General features: G+C 42.3%; 1 protein-coding gene across 1 annotated transcript in view; it reads left to right on the forward strand.

The window, feature by feature from the left end:
* Nucleotides 1-584: 584 nt before the first annotated feature.
* The window catches only part of col4a3 (collagen, type IV, alpha 3), a 55,420-nt gene continuing 38,978 nt past the window's right edge, over nucleotides 585-17,026 (forward strand). Inside the window, exons 1-21 of the mRNA XM_030744375.1 lie at nucleotides 585-693; nucleotides 5,931-5,987; nucleotides 7,568-7,657; nucleotides 7,970-8,014; nucleotides 8,916-8,960; nucleotides 9,441-9,503; nucleotides 11,006-11,059; nucleotides 11,156-11,182; nucleotides 11,289-11,363; nucleotides 11,611-11,673; nucleotides 11,761-11,796; nucleotides 12,024-12,071; nucleotides 12,200-12,274; nucleotides 12,354-12,398; nucleotides 12,484-12,546; nucleotides 12,632-12,676; nucleotides 14,781-14,834; nucleotides 14,932-14,973; nucleotides 15,636-15,717; nucleotides 15,935-15,970; nucleotides 16,750-16,914. Coding sequence (XP_030600235.1) covers nucleotides 601-693; nucleotides 5,931-5,987; nucleotides 7,568-7,657; nucleotides 7,970-8,014; nucleotides 8,916-8,960; nucleotides 9,441-9,503; nucleotides 11,006-11,059; nucleotides 11,156-11,182; nucleotides 11,289-11,363; nucleotides 11,611-11,673; nucleotides 11,761-11,796; nucleotides 12,024-12,071; nucleotides 12,200-12,274; nucleotides 12,354-12,398; nucleotides 12,484-12,546; nucleotides 12,632-12,676; nucleotides 14,781-14,834; nucleotides 14,932-14,973; nucleotides 15,636-15,717; nucleotides 15,935-15,970; nucleotides 16,750-16,914 — 1,303 coding nt within the window. The 5' untranslated portion in view covers nucleotides 585-600. The remainder of the gene's footprint in view (nucleotides 694-5,930; nucleotides 5,988-7,567; nucleotides 7,658-7,969; nucleotides 8,015-8,915; nucleotides 8,961-9,440; nucleotides 9,504-11,005; nucleotides 11,060-11,155; nucleotides 11,183-11,288; nucleotides 11,364-11,610; nucleotides 11,674-11,760; nucleotides 11,797-12,023; nucleotides 12,072-12,199; nucleotides 12,275-12,353; nucleotides 12,399-12,483; nucleotides 12,547-12,631; nucleotides 12,677-14,780; nucleotides 14,835-14,931; nucleotides 14,974-15,635; nucleotides 15,718-15,934; nucleotides 15,971-16,749; nucleotides 16,915-17,026) is intronic.

Consider the following 17,026-nt stretch of genomic DNA (forward strand, 5'->3'; position numbering starts at 1 on the left):
CATCTCAGAACAGGGCAGCGATTCTCAGGCTGTGGATGGAGTTCAAATAACTCTCCAGCTTCTGGTTTCAGTAAGGATGCAAACAAAAAGGTTTCCTCTGCCTTCAACCTGAGGTCTTGTGATAACTTTTCTTCTTCGCCCTCTGTGGGAGTCTCATATTAACAGCAGTAAAAGGTTTGCATCTTCATGTTCTCATACAGACAACCACAGACATTTGTTCTGTATTATTCTGTCATTATCAATTAAAAACAGTTAAAGTTTGTTAAAGTGCAGAACGCTCTTCAAAATAAAAAAATCAAAAGTTTACTCACCAAACACAAACTCAAGTACCACGAACGTCGCTTCGGGATCGAATTTTATTTTGAAGGAAGGAGCGGAAGCCTCGTGCTGCGTGCTGCTGTTGTGACGCGCTGTTCCGTCAGCTCTGCGCTCCATCTGTCAGCAGGCTGCGGTGTCCTGGCTGCGTCAGGTGCGCGGACCCCCGTCTGGACCGAAGCGACCCTCAACCGACCCTCAACAGGATCCGACACGAGCTGAACAGTGAGAGAGCATCCGGGGGAGTTTGCTCAGCGGGGACTCTGCAGCTGCGTGCCCGCCTGGATGGAGGCTCTGAGCGCCCGGAGGCGCAGGATCCTCCAGCTGGTGGTCCTGGTCCTCTGGCGCTGCTTCAGCGCTCCCGTACAGGGCGAGAAGGTGAGTGACCTTTCACCAGGTGATTAGCCTCAACACCTGATAATAATAATAATCTTTTCATATCACCGGGCTGAAATTAATCATTTTTTATTGAGCCAAAATGCAGTTTAATATCAGTGTGTAAAAACCAAAAACAAGTGCAGCATGTGAGCAACACTGAATACCACTCACAGTTCACAGGTACTATACCAGAGACTGTATATAATATATAATGATAGTGTGATGGCAAAAATTATTATTAGATATGTGTCTTTATAGAAATGTGGCCCAAAAATGGGATAAATGGTGTTATTAAGTAAAAGAAATTTAGCCTCTGTGAAATTTAGCCTCTTTGTTGGAACTGTTTATGGTTTTAATTGCTCTGCTAACACAAGTTAGCTTGGTTATCAGTCTGCACAGATTCCTGCTGATTATTGCAAAACAAACATCCAATTAAAAATCCTCAAATCTCATTCAGCAAAACTGGAGCTCCGCCTTCTTGGATGGTCTGTTTGTCTAATTAACTGCACAGCGGCCATATTATTGGTCAGAATTATAATAATTAATTATCATATTAATTATAATTGATTATCATAATTGCATTAAAAATGCTCCAAAAGGTTCCAGCAGCACAAACATGGTCCAGAGGTCCAGTTCAGATAGCGGAGGTGAAGCCTAGCAAACAGCTAGCGTCTACAGCCACCTGTGTCGCCATCCACCTGTCAGTCAAAGAGGCCACGCCCCCAATAATGCAAACTTTAAGCATTAATCCAATTTAAACAGATGAGTTATAAACACCCCCCTCCCCCCACAGCTGTTATGAAGGAGGAAATTATCTACAGAGGCCAAAACAGTTTCTGTATCAGGCCTCTGCTGGACGCCAGAGGAACTGCAGCTTCAGCGGCTTCAGTGTCGGCTTCATTGGTTAAACCGTTTAATCAACATCAGTTACAGCCAAAAGTATGTCATAGATGGCTTACAAACTAATTATGAACTTAATTGGCTATCGATTTACTGATGATCAATATTAGTTATTAGAGACTGATACAAAACTGCTATTAAACTTCCTACATGTCAACCAGATAAACCTTTAGAAGAAGAGCAAAATGTACCTGCACAGGTAGTGACAATAACACCTCAGCAGCTCAATTAAAAATGATGAGTATTTTGTGATGGAGTTCTTCTCTCATCCTTCACCCTGCAGGAGGTCGAGCTGCACACGTTCACCTTTTACTTTTTACTGCGGATATAAAAGAATGTAAGAAGAATGTCAGACAGGAAATAAAAGCTGTCTGTCTGTCTGTGTGTGTGTGCAGTCAGTCAGTCAGACAGACAGACAGACAGTCAGACAGTCAGACGGGCAGTCGGGTTGCTGTCTGTTGTTTTAGGTCGTCTGTTTTCTGTTTCAGCTTTTGTCTTCATCTGCTGTTATTACTGACCCCCCCCCCCCCACACACACACACACACACACGCACACACACACACACACGCACACACACACACTGATGTGCTGAGCTTCACTGAAAAGAACGTGTGACACTGAATGAAAATGTGTAACGTTGCCATGCTAAGCTGCTTTCTCCCAAATAAAAGCGCTCCTTAAAGTAATCAGATTACTGCTGTAATATCTAAGCAAGATTACGTACTGTTACATTTTTATAAATAGCTAAAATTTGATTAGATGTTGGTCTTTGTATCTCAAAATATGAGCTCGAGTCGTCCTCTTTGCTTTTTACTGGATCTTTGCCCCAACAGACGAACCGAGTCTTTGCTTTTGCAGAGATGTCGTTCTCACGATCGCAGCAGCTTCGTTTATTTCAACACATAAAACTGACATTTTATTTAAGAAGTGTTTATTGATGAGCTGCTGCATTACAACATTATTTCACATCAATGTGACTGATGCTGCTTTGCTGCAGCTACAGTTTACAGACTGAATCAATCGTGCAGGCAGTTATGAACAGAGATTTCAGTGTTTACAGCACATGTGAGAGAAGGGGAAAAACTGTAACACATAACTCAGTGAGGTGATCTGCTGAGTCCAGATTAAAACCTGTTCATTAGATAAAATTCAGGGGAGTCTCCGTCTTATTTTTGAAACATGAATAAATCCAGTTTTTATACCGTCACTGAGTCAAATATCAAATAACTGATATTATTTATGAGCAGGGTTAAAGTGGGGCTGGGCAGGTGGAGGGAGCCTAATGTCCAGTGGAGCATTGCAGCGTGGGGAACAGAGACATGTCAAAATTTGTATTGTGAGCTGCAGCAGGTTTGTTTTCTCGGGCTGTGATCAGCTGACCTGTACTAAGCTCCACCAAACTGCCTGCTACAGTATTTCCAACCAACCTTTGAATGATACCAAATATTTATACTTCACATTGTTATTTAAGTCTTTCACAATGTGAAAAATGACATAATTTCAGCATCAAATAATATCTGATCCAATATCTGATTAAAAATGTTGTTAATGTTGTCTTCTTCCTGGGAAATCATCCTCTGTGCCTTTAGGCTCGCAGACACACTGAGGTCCGAACTGCATAGAAACAGTTTGTGTTTGATCATATTTGCTGAGCTGTTTTAAATGTTTGAAATCAGCAGCCAGATATAAATGATATGAATGCATCATCAGCTGCAAAATACACAAAAAGAAGAGAGAACCACTCATCTAAACTACGAGGCCCCCAGAGGCCTGTTTGAGGGTTAAGACTTGGGTTGGTGTTTGATGGTTACATTTAGGAGTAGATGCCTGGGAATGTTAATGATGCCGAGGCTTTAAATACACACAGGAAGGAGTGGAAACATGACAGTGACGAGACACAGCTGAACTCAGTCTAGAGTAAATCAAAGCACAAGAGACAAAACTCACTAACTAAAACAGGAAGTAACTAACTAGACACAGAAGCAAGACTAACACTAAGCTGAACATAGAGAAACACAGAGAAGGCTGCAGTCAGCTAATACACTGAGAAACAAATATAATAAGACTGCTGAATCCATAATTATTCTAAAACAGAGCTTTGAATGTTAGAATGATGTTAGAAACAAAACATTAATGAAACAATAATCAAAACTAAAGCTGAAGAATAAGAATGGAAAGCAAATTAATAACTCAGAAGACAATAATAACCACAAAAGCCCCAAAAATGACCCAACAAACCCCACAGACCACGACAGCTTCGTGAGCACTCTTCTGTCACAGGAAGCTGCAGTCCTTCCTTTCAGGTGGACTTCAACATAAACCATCTGGACAAAAGTATTAAGTATTTTCAGTCCTGTTTCCTCAGGTGTATAAATGGTAAATGGACTGGTACTTATGTAGTGCTTCTCCACTCAATTCGAGCACTCAAAGCCTCATTCATCCATTCACACACACGTTCACACAAGTGCTTTTTTCTGTGCTTAAGGACTTTTAACCTAACGTTCACACGCTCACACTCTGATGGATGCATCGGGGCAACTCGAGGTTCATTGTTTTGCCAAACACAAAGGCCGGAGGAGCCAAGGATCAACCTTCCGATTAGTTGACAACCCGCTCCACCCCCTGAGCCACAGTCAGAGTATAAAATCAAGCACCTAGCCACGTCGCCTGCCTTTACAAACATTGGTGAAAGAATGGGTTGTTCTAAAGAGTTCACAGAATTTGAGCATCGTACTGTAACAGGATGTTGCTACAAGTCGGTTTGTGAAATGTCTTCCCTCCTAGATATTCCACAGTCCACGATCAAGTGGGGTTATTGCAAAGTGTTTAGACACAGAAAGTTGTAGAGCGGAGTCGCCGAGGGCTGAGGTGCATAAAAGTCTGCAACGATCTGCTAACTCAGTATCCCCAAACCTCCGCTGGCATCGACATCAGTACAAAAACGGCGCGCTGGGATCTTCTCGGCACGGCCAAGCAGCTCCTGTAGGTGTGATGTGAAAGTGGCTCAGTGTTTTTTTGTGGAGCAAATCCCAATCAACTACCTGTTCAGATGAACACCATACCCCCCCCCCCCCCCCCCACAAACAAAAACAAAACAAAACCAAAAACAAAAAGCTGACACTGTAATGTGATAGCTACCTACCTTTGAGCTTCAGCTGGATCAGGAATGCTCAACAACCCTCAGCCCTGATGAGTCATTTGTTGAATTTCACTAATGCGAACATGAGCAACATTATTTGATTGGAAGCCAAATATAAACATGAAGAAAACATTAGTCTTCTTCTAAAGCATGCTGGGTCTGAGTCAGAGGCAGCAACGCTGTTGGTTCAGATGCTACGAATGGGCTGTCAAAGATACACTAAAACCTGAGAAGAACTTTTAGCAGTGACCTGAGAATTACATCAGACTACATTTACTCTGTTCCCCGGCCTCACAGCCACAAAGTAGATAGCATTAAAGGTTTCTGAGATTTTTCTCAAACTATTTTTTTATTTTCTGGCAGACACGTGTCAGACAAACGAAGCCTGGGCCATGTGACCCTGATATTGCTGCCACGATAAAATCTTCCTGAAGTTTACAGAAAAAAAAATGACTTAGATTACCTCGTAATGTGAATAACTGTCAGTATGTGCCATGATAAGACCTTACAGGTGGTTCGGGGTCACGTGTGTCAAACTGATGCAAATGGAAATAATCTGATGTGCTTTCAGACACTGAGACTGCAGCTCTGCGTCTGACCACGGTAACTACAGGACGTTCCCCACGATTCCCTGCTGCACAACGTGTCGGGGCACCTCCTTACATAGAGGCAATTCTGTGGATGTGAGACAGGAATGAAGATAAGACGAAATCAGATCTCCCCCCTGCTGTCTGCTAGCTCAGTTTATCACAGGAAGACCACAGTTACACCTGCAGGTTACATGAAGGTGTTTGGGTTTAACCCCATAGAAATATGTCTGACTGATAAAGACGTCAGGAGGGGACACGCTCAGCTGAAAGACCAGAACTTAAACCCGAGTTTAAGGTCAGGCCAGACTAAGCGTTTCCTCTGTCACAGCTGCAGGACGCATGATGGAGACGTTCTGGTCTGTGTGAGTCACTGAAGAACCACAGCAGCAAAATAACGCTGTGACATCACAGGGTGCTGCGTTTGGCTGCAGGTGTGACTAAGCTCGTATGAAGGAGAACAATGAAAAACAGCCACACAGAGGGCCGCAGCTACACTTCACGGGCTGTTGTCTGTCCTCTAATTCATGATGAAACTGAAGAGGGGCTCATCATTAAACATCATTAAAGCCGCTACACATTAGTCATTACTCCTCTTGTCTCTCTGCAGGTGTGCCACTGCAGCGGGAAGTCTTTGTGTCACTGTGACGGCGTCAAAGGTCAGAAGGTGAGAACATCTCAAACTGAACAAACTAAACCAGGTCCAGGACCAGAATGAGTCCGCAGACGTGGTCCTGAGGTTGCATCAATCCGACTGCTTCTTGGCTTTTAAGAAACTCAGAGATGCTTTTAGCTGCTCTTCGCTTCACAGTTTCAACAGTTTAACTCTTCATCTTTGTCACTGTGGTGCTCAAGTGTTTAAGTGGGTGTCAAACTCAGTTCACTTTGAGGGTCACATGTTTAGGACCATAATTTCTTGGACACAAACACCACATGTTTTTGTGGTTTTGCTTCTGCGCCACTAAAATCGATTAAACAATGAAGACGTGATTGAAATGCAGATATTCAGCTTTAATTCAAGGGGTTTAAAAATGAGCCCTTTTATTCAGTCCCCCATTTTCAGCGGCTCTGAAGTAATTGGACGATTGACTGATAAGCAGCTGCAGCTGATGATGAGCAGCTGAGGTGTTGATGCACGTGTAGGAGGCTGAAAAAGCGATCAGCAAAAACTTTAGGAGAGTCCAAATCAACAATCTGGGCCAGTCTTAAAAATACTGACTGCACTGAGCAGCTCAGCAACACCAAAGAGCTGAAAGACCACAGGAGACAACTGAAGGCCCTGGTGACAGAATTATTTCCATGGTTAGGAAAAACAAAAAGACTCTAAAACACTCTCGAGGAGGCAGACGCATCACTGTCAGAGTGTACAGTCGAGAGACGTCTTCATGAGTGGACCGCTGTTTTTGCCACGTAAGCATGATGGTGTTCATGGCACAATGTGAAAAGATTATAGGCCAACGACTGGTTGTTTGAAGAGTGCACCTCCCTCTGTGGTTTTTATATTCCACCTGTGTGCCACGCCTCTTTTAAGTATAAAGGGCACACCTGTGCATCCTCCGATCTCCTCCAGATGCTTCCAAATCCATCAGCATGCAGCACTGATAATGATATCTGGGTCACAGACAGGAAGACAAAGAAGGCACAAAGTATGGGCCGGTCACTGATGACTTTCCTGCAGTAGTGCCTCCCACTGATCACACTGGTTCCAGCTTTAGGCCCAGCATTGTGTGGTGGTTTTTAGAGTGGGACCACATCAGAGGAGAAAGAGTTGATCTGATCCTCAGGTGATGAAGGCCTGCTTATTTGGTTTAAAATGCTCTGGTGTGATCATTTTTAATAATTCCAACTAATAATTCCATGCCCTTTTCATCTTTTCCACCGTTTTAAATAATGACAAATATTCTGTCATATAATGTCCTCATCTTCACCTTTTCAGAAGAAAACAAGAGTCTTTAGATGTGAGCCAAGCTGCAGTGAGGTCTGCAGTCTCAGGTGTGGCACCTAAGACCACCCAGGTGGGAGCTCAGTGACTGCAGGTGTGTTCATGAGGAGGAATAAAGAAAGAAAGGCTCGTTCCTCTCTGCTGAACATGAAATGTCGCTTTGTTATCTCTGGCACTGGGGTGCTCCTGGACTACAAACAGGAAGACAGACACCTAAATCTGCCTGACATTAGCTCTTTGCTGCCCCTCTGTGGACAGCAGGTGAGCTGAGTTACCTGAGCTCACTCCGATTTTGTCCTCCACAGGGTGAACAAGGTTTCCCTGGGGAAATTGGACTTCCTGGAATTGTTGGTTATCCTGGAAATGAGGGCAGTCAGGGCATATCTGGAGAAAAGGTAATAGGCGTTTATTATTATTATTATTATTTTTTTTATTGTTGTTGTTGTTAAGATTGAGTTCTTGCTCGGTCCTCTTCCATTTGTTCTTTATAACTCATTTATAGAACAGTTCGATGACACCTCAAAGGGTCAAATTCAGACCCTGAAGCTGCTTTGATTGGATATTTTGATGATTACCTCTGATTGGGATTTTCGGTGCTGTTGAGCCAGCTGACACAAAGAGAACATGACCACGTCAATCTTTCTCCACATAACTGAATATATCGACTCTCTGCTGGAAATAATTTCATGTCTTCTTTTTGTGCTCAGGGTGAACCGGGGCCTGCAGGAAGTCCTGGACTGAAAGGCGCCCGGGTATGACTGTCTCTATCATTTATCCCAGTGAACCTTTGTTTGATGCATAGGAAGTACATAAAAGAAAGAATGTTACCATTTTGGCTGCTCCCACATTAGTTTTTCAAGCTAGAAGTGACCACATTTGGATGAGGGGTGGGGGGGGGGGGGTAATTTACAATAATCAAGCATAACATTATGACCACCTGCCTAATATTGTGTGGGCCCCCCTTTTGCTGCCAAAACGGCCCTGACCCATTGAGGCATGGGCTCCACTAGACCCCTGAAGGTTTGCTGTGGTATCTGCACCACGATGTTAGAAACAGATTTAAGGCTTCCACGGATCGGACTTGTTTGTGCAGCACATCCCATAGATGCTCGATTGGACTGAGATCTGGAGAATTTGAAGGCCAGGCGAAAAGAAAGTTCGCACACCAGAAGAGCTCCTGGATGAAATTTTAATACAAAAAGCCTAGAGAAACGTCACTTTTTTGCCCTGTTATATTTTTGTTCCTGCACCCTTTTTGACTTTAACAGGATGTGCGTGTTTTTATAGCTTTGAATTTGGAGGCCAGCCCTAAACTTGTCGTTGTGCTCCTCAAACCATTCCTGAACCATGTTTACTTTGTGGCAGGGTGCATTATCCTACTGAAGGAGTCCACAACCATCAGGGAATACTGTTTCCATGAAAGGGTGTACATGGTTTGCCACAATGCCTCGCAGACAGCTCACAGTTTTGCTTCATTTTTCAGGTTCAAGGGTTGCAGCTTGGCTGATTCTGGTTTGACCCTCTAACCAGGGGCCAACACATTAGAACAGCTGTTTAGTTTTTAAAACCCTGCATATTCTCTGATTTTAGCATTATCTGAGACACATTTATCGAAAAATTTATGTTGACAGTTTAAACTTCTCAAACCTCCAGGGTGTGCCAGGAAGACCAGGTTTCCCAGGACGGCCAGGACTGCCGGTATGAACACAGAGAACATATTAAATATAAAACATGCCAGCACAGTAGGCTGTGAAGAAGACTTAACCCATCTACACTTAGATCCATAAGGATCAGGTCAGTCATTTTTGTAGTCTTGCCTCTGTATGCGACCACAGTGGAGTTTCAACCAGACAATCAGGATGTGTGATTTGGAAAGTAAAGGTTTGATTCCTAAAACTCTTAATTTAGGGGTGATTACTTGATCGTGGTTGATTTATTAGGGATGATTCAGATTAAAAACATTACATTCTGAAGTGATTAAAGGATTTTACATGAAGTATTTAAAATCAAGCACATTCAGCTCATGCTGAAAAATAAGATGAATTCACTCAGCTTCATTTTTCCTGCACTTACAGATTCCTTCAGTGTAACGGAATATGAAAATGGGCAGATATAAAAGACATTTTTTTTGTGAGTTAAAACAGATTTTAGTAAATTTATCATGTGTTTATTTTTCAGGGACTCCCTGGACATGAAGGACCAGTTGGCCAACCAGGAATCCCAGGATGCAATGGGACAAAGGTGGAACTGATGACTTAGCAGAGGCCAAATGTTTTACATAAATTTTATTTAAAATTTTAAATATAATTTAATCATTCAAGTCTCTGCCGTTGCACCATCAGGTCTGGTTTTATATTTCTCTGTTTAATGCACATGATTGATTTATAAGTGAGAAGTAGTTAGCTGGAGTGATTCTGTCTGTGCCTCACACTCTCATCTATAGTGGATCCCTGCAGCTAGCCACAGACCAGTTGTAAAGTTAGATCTAAAAGTGGGCTCTTCCTCACCTTGACATACCTGTGTCATCAAGAAAACAATTCAGGCTGTTGTGAATGTGAATGAAAACAGAATGCAACAACTGCCAAATCTCACAAATCCATATTTTATTCGCAGTAGAACATGAAAGCATATTAAATGTTTAAGCTAAGAACATTTATCATTTGTAGAAATAAAGAAACAGGTAATTTTGAATTTGATGGCAGCAACACAGCTCAAAAAAGTTGGGATGAGACAATAAAATGCTGTTACTGATACAGAACAAACAAACAGTAACACAAGAATTCAAAAAAAGTCATGGAGAGAGTCAGATATTCAGCAGTCCCCTCCCAAACACGCCCCTCCAGGTCTCACTGTCATTGCCCAATTGAGCGTTGAAGTCTCCCAGCAGAACAATGGAGTCACCAGATAGAGCCCAACCCCTATAATGCCTCTTGCTGGTGTTGGGCCAACAGGAGGATGGTCCCATATCTCCCCTCCAGGCTACACCTGCCCAGGCACCACTGGCTAAGTCCCGGCCTAGATGCTCTCCCTTGAGCTCCCTCCCCAAGCTTGGCTCTAGGGTGGGGTAACCCTATCCCAACCACTTTGTAGCTGCAGCTTGGAGTAGCAGCCTCAACAAAGGAGGTGCAGAACATGGTCCATTCCGATTCATTGTCCTCAGGCTCCTTTGTAATCCTGTCGAAGTTCTGCTGGAGGTGGGAGTTGCAGATCTCGCAGACTGGGGCCTCTGCCAGGTGTTCCCAGTGCACCCTCACTATACTGTATGTTTAGGTGGGACAGACCTGCATCCTCTACTCTTCCCTTGATGTCTCTTCCATTAGGGTTGTTGGAAATTAAACAAACCTGGAAACGTTGCATATTTAAATAACAAAATTAGAAAGTCCAAAAACTCAAAAGACCACCACAATAAGAGTGGACAGGAAGATATACTTGTGTGTCATCTGCATAGAAATGTGTAGACTGATTAGGTTTTCTTATAGCATTTGAAGCACATACAGTAAGTGGAAAATGCCAGAGGACCCAGAACCAAGCCCTGAGGCATACCACACATGCTTTCATCTGTTTATTTAAGTGTTGGGCTATTAGCAGGTAAATATCAAGGATTTTTCAGGATTTTCCAAATGCTTTCTAGGCTGTTTATGTTTCCTTCAATTCAGCATCAAAGCAAGATTAGAACAATATTTCCCACCAAAATTAATCACCTGACTCCATCCACACACAAAAATATGACTGATATATTTCAGGGGGATCCTGGTTTCCCAGGGCAGCCTGGGCTTCCTGGACCTGCTGGCACACGGGTGAGTCACTTCCTGACTGTAAAATAATTGAATAAAGTCTGACACTAAGCTAAGTAAGTGCATGAATCTAAAACAAAGAGTGTTCATGTGTTTCAGGGCCGTGATGGGCCTCGGGGCATGAAGGTAAGTGTCAACACCTGAACGCTGTAATGATGAAGGTACATTTGAAAAAAGTTGCTTTTATCGGTGACGTTTTCCTTTAACAAAGGTTCCTCTGGTTCTGTTTCAGGGAGAGTCTTATGTTTACCCTGAGACTCAGACTATAAAAGGAGCAACAGGACCACCAGGACCAATGGGTGACAAGGTCATACATTTGATTTTTAAGAAATAAAAAAAGAAAAAACAAGAGATATTCCTCTGTTTTCCAAAGCAATGTGAGACCTTTCTTCACCAAACCTTTTAGACTTTAATCAGTACACAGAATAAACTCAGCTGGCTAAAGTTTGCCAAATTCTATTAAACCTCAAGATGTTTTCTTTTGTTTTTAATGTGGCCAGTGTAAACTTATCATCTGATTAGTACGTGGCCTCTGGGCTGTTTGTGTATTCCAGGGGCTCGGTGGGGATCCAGGTGAACCCGGCCTACCAGGACCACAAGGACTCCCTGGATTTCCTGTACAATCACAGTCTCAAACCTTAACATTTACTGTGCTCAGTGGTTCAATGAGTTGACGGCACTTTTTTTTACATTTTTTATTTTAGGGAACTCCAGGTTTACTGGGGTTACCAGGAGAAAAGGTCAGTGTGGTAACAGGTTAAACAGATCTGAGAGCACCTTTGGGGAAATTCTTATGTACTTGTCTTGTACACAATGTCAGGATTATGTTTTAGCTATTTGGAGAATCAATGCCAAGGAGCAAAGAAGCTGTTCTGGTGGTTTATGTTGGGTTTTCCTTAAATTTGGCAGCACATATACACATTAACCATGAAACCAGAAAGTAACTCTGTCTCTGTTTTTGATTCAGGGCCTGGAAGGTCCCAGTCCAGTGATCCCAGGCCCACAAGGACAGAGGGTGGGGTTAGGCATATGATCCATATTTAAAACCTAACACATGTTCTGATGTTATACTGTATGTCTAACCTGTGAAACACCTTTCTCTTTGTCATCTTCACCACCATCATCAGCTGTGTTTGGTTTTAGGGTGACCGTGGACCTCCAGGAATTCCTGGACCAAAAGGAATCAAACTGTACGCTGAGGGACCCAAAGAGCTGAAGGTCTGTCTGTCTGTCTGTCTGTCTGTCACTCTCTCTCTCTCTGTGGTTTCTCTGATTTTTTTTTTTTTTTATCTTTCAGGGAGAACCAGGTCAAACTGGAGAGAAAGGTTGTCCTGGTCGTCCTGTAAGTCAAATTATCTGTCTGACAGAATCAGAACCAGTGGAATATTATTTTGTGGCAGACTGAGTGCATTTGTTTTCTCCTTCAGGGTAAGCAAGGGAGACTGGGGATTAAAGGAGAGAAGGGCGAGGAAGGTGACACTGGCTCACTGGTAGGAGAGTGAGATGTATAATCTTGACTTCAGTATTCAGCTGAAATTATGTATAAGAGTCTAATGGAATGTGTTTGTGTTTCAGGGTAAATCTGGGAAGGATGGACTCCCTGGAGAGCTTGGAGAACAGGTAACCACCATGGTTGATTGGTTTAGCCCACTTAAATTAACCAGTTCACAATTAACCAGTTAACCTAACATTTCAGCTTCAGCTTAATTTGTAATTTGTGAAAAGTTAACACAGGGTCAACCTTACAATGAAATGTGTTTGACAAGAGGAAAAATCAAGTTACTCACTATCTAAAAATTTCACAAGATTAAAAAAAGAGTTTAAAGAGGAGCTGTGATGGAGGTGGGTTGCAAAGTGGTTGCCAGCTGAGCCATTTGCTGGAGTGAGCTGGTACTGAGATCAGCTAATTCACTGGTGTCTAACTAAACTAACACATTACCCTTTTTTAAATTACTTAATTTATTTTTACTTTTAGCACAGTATGAGGAAAATCTTTTAATCTATTATCATGTGAAAATTTCTCTTTAAAAGACAAAAGTGATGCAGTTTTAATACAAATGAAGTAATTGTAATTGGAAAGATGAAAATGCAATACTCTTTTCTTTTAGTTCACTAGGTTTTGATCTGGTTTGCCATGGCTGTGGCAGTAGGAACACATGCAAAAAATATTCCACGCCACACTAAAATCAGTTTTGAATAGAAATGCACATGTACAGTTGTGTTCAGAAGTTTCCATCCATTCATCATGAGCATGGATATCATGGTAACTTGGGGTTTTTAGTGATTTGTTTGAACTCGTTTTTTTTCAAGGTGAAATGATTTAACAGCATACATCTTTAATAACTTTAAAAAACAGGAATTGGTGAACAAGTTTGAATTTATTTTGAGTTTTTTCTAATCCACACAGGGTCAAAAGTATACAAATAGGCTCAAATATATACATAACCCAATATTTGGTTAAATGTCCCTTAGAAGTTATACCTCAGCCAGGCTCTGGTGGCGTCAGCAAGCTTCTGGCATAATTCTGCTGGATATTTGATCACTCTTTTTGGCAGAATTGGTAGAGTTCATTTAAATTGGTTGGTTTCCTGGCACCAAACTGGCTTTTAAGCATATATTCCCCAAATTTTCAATAGTCTTTAGGTCGGGGCTTTGGGACAGTCATTCCAGAAGCTTAATGTTAGCCTGCTTTATCCATTCCAAAACCACTTTGGATGTGTGTCTGAGATCATTGTCCTGTTGGAGTACCCAATTCTGTCCTTTCTGTTGATTTGAGGTGAAGTTGAAGAATTTCATTATTCCATCCACTTTGTGCAATGTACCAGTAACACTAGCAGCAAAACAGCCCCAGAGCATGATGCTACCACCACCATGCTTGATAGTTAGTACAGTGTTCTTAGGTTTGAAAGCCTCACCTTTACTCATCTTGTCACTGTGGCTAAATAGCTCAATCTTTGCCTCGTCTGACCATCAAACATTTCTCCAGAAGGCATTTGGCTCGTCCATAAATTCAGCTGCAAATTTCAGTCACGCTTAAAGGTGATTTTGAAGCAGGGGCTTTTTTCTTGATCTTCTATGGAGATTTGAAATTGGCTTCACTGTGGACAGTTATGCTGGTGTTCCAGCAGTTTCCAGATCATGGCAGGTTTGAGGCTCCGTGGTTCCCGAGTTGTTCCTGAACATCCTAACCAATTTCCTGTCATCTGACCATGACAGTTTGGGTCTTCTTCCAAACCTTGAAAAAGTTGTGCCACATCTGAATAACTTGTAGTCACATATAATTGTATGAACGGATGATCTTGGGATCTTGGATTGTTTTGAAATGGCTCCAATAGGCCTTGCCAACTTGTGTAAATCTACAATTCTCCTTCTTAGGCCGTCACTGAGTTCCTTGGACCCTCCTATTGTTCTGAGTATTGTCAATCCAATGAGTGCTGTCAAACAAATCCTTTTTATGCTGCCAAAGAGACACTACCAGTTGCAGTCAATCATGGTCACTAAGGAGAAGCTAATAGGCCTCAGACTTGTCATGATAAAAGACATTGTAGAACCTTCAGTGCCACTTATTACAAGATTTAAGTGAGTGTTTGTGTATATATTTGTGCCTGTATGTATACTTGTGTCAACAGTCTCTAAGGAAAAACTAAAAAAAAAGGTGCAGCCTGTTGTTCAGATTGAATATTTTTTCAACTGATCTGTGAGATCTGAATGTGTGTGTCTGCAGGGAGACCCTGGGGATGGTGGGTATTTCGGTCCTCCAGGTATTGTTGGAGCTGTGGTGAGTACTGGGTGAGATACAGAGTGTATTGCTGCAGTCATACAGCCAGTGCTGTGTCAGGTTATAGTAGCCCACTGCTTATTGTTTGTGTTTCCAGGGAGTGAAAGGTGATAGAGGTCTTCCAGGTCCTCCAGGAGATGTGAGTCTTTTCTCTTTGCAACGTAATATCACAGAAAGGTTCTTCTAAAATAATTGTGAGACAAAGAAAACAAACAAACACAAAAACTCAAACAGAAAGTAACGCAACATGGAAACACCTTACACACAGACGACAGCTTGACATTAAGATACAAAAGGAAATAGGGATGGCAAGACTAATAAATCAAATATAAAAACACTAGAACTTGAAAATACCACAAAAAATAACATTAGAACTCTGACAGAAAATCAGTGACCTGGTATTAATCAGACTATGGATAGCAGTACACCTAATACAAAAGCTTAAAGACACCATAATCCAAAAAACACAAAACTGTACGTTAAGGACTCAGACTGACAGAAACCACAGACCACGACTGTTTTTGTAGCAGGCTGTTTATTTCTGTTGGGCAGTTTAACATGGGAGTCTGTGGGAGCCGGCTCAATTTTTGGGTGGACGTTAGAGAAACTGAAGTTTTTGGTACTTCAGTGTGCAAAATTCAAATTCATTTTTTGGCCCTGGAGATTGATGCTTGGTTTTAAATTGTGTGTGTGTGTGTGTGTGTGTGTGTGTGTGTGTGTGTGTGTGTGTGTGTGTGTGTGTGTGTGTGTGTGTGTGTGTGTGTGTGTCTGTGTGTCCGTGTGTGTGTGTGTGTGAATCAGATGTTCTGGAATGAGATATATCTGAAAGGTCAGCCTGGTATCCCCGGGCCCCGTGGGCTCCCAGGACCTCCTGGACTACAAGGTGAATCTCAGGGCTGGTTTTACCTGTTAATGTGAAATTTAAAAAATAGTTGGTTCCATTTTTTAATTATAAAATATCTTGTGAAAGCAATGACATGAATTGTGTTTGTAATCAGATTAAATGAAGAGGGCCAAGAGCTAAACTAGTTACAGAGCTCATGTGTACTGAAAAATTTCACCCTCAGACACACCTCTTGTTCTCCTCTGAACTGTTTCAGGACACATTGGTTTTCCTGGAATGCAGGGCGATCCAGGTACACTCTACTTCATCTCTCTCTTTCTCTTATTTAAGCAAGTATAGCATTAATTCAGACAGATTACATCATCAAAAAAATGTGTGGAGTTTGCGTGTTCTCCTCTTGTTTGTGTGTTCTCTCTGGATACTCGGGCTTCCTCCCACAGTCCAAAAACCATGCAGTTAGTGTGGTTAGGTTAACTGGTGATTCTATGGCTACATTCACACTGCAGCCGGTAATGACCCAAATCCGATTTTTTTTGTCCTTATGCGACCTGTATCTGATCTTTTCATGACAGTCTGAGCAACACAGATCCAATTTTTACAAATGTGACCCAGGCCACTTGGATATGTGGTCCTAAATCTGATACGTATCCGGTCTTTTCAAATGTGACCTGTGTCTGTACGGCCTGGTCACATTTGTCCGACCTGCACGTCATTGATACTCGAAAAATGTCACTAGTCTGCGTCCTGATCCATGTTTACTCCCGCAAACACTGAGCACGCTCGCTACGTGTGACGTTATTATTTCCTCTACTGCACTTTTAGGTTGTTTGCAGTTCACACAGGAGATCGCATACAAGTCACATATATTTGGAAATGTGAACGATCACGCAGAAAAAAATCATATTTCACAAAAAATCGGAATTGAGCATTAAGGCCTGCAGTGTGAACGTAGCCTAAATTGCCCATAACTGTGAACGTGAGTGCGAATGGTTGCGTTTCTATTGTGTTAGTTCTGCAACAGTCTGGTGGCCTGTCTACGGTAAACTAGATAAAATCTGCTGTCCTTCACAGGTGTGCCTTTGCCTGGTTCTCCGGGTTTCCAGGGACCACCTGGATCATTTGGACCCAAAGGAGACCAAGGAGAAGAGGGCCCCCCCACTTTTGGGCCCACAGGCATGACTGGGGAGCCAGGGGTTCGTGGTGCTGATGGAGAGCCTGGAGAACCAGGAATACCAGGTGATGTTTAGCTTCCAGTATTGTTGAGTTTGGTCATCATTTCAACCATATAAACATGTGGTGTCCCTCAGGGAGGCATCCTGGAACCTCTGAGATTTTGCTTAAAAACCTA

Source organism: Archocentrus centrarchus, chromosome 13 (genome assembly GCF_007364275.1).
Source record: "Archocentrus centrarchus isolate MPI-CPG fArcCen1 chromosome 13, fArcCen1, whole genome shotgun sequence".
Classification (NCBI taxonomy): domain Eukaryota; kingdom Metazoa; phylum Chordata; class Actinopteri; order Cichliformes; family Cichlidae; genus Archocentrus; species Archocentrus centrarchus.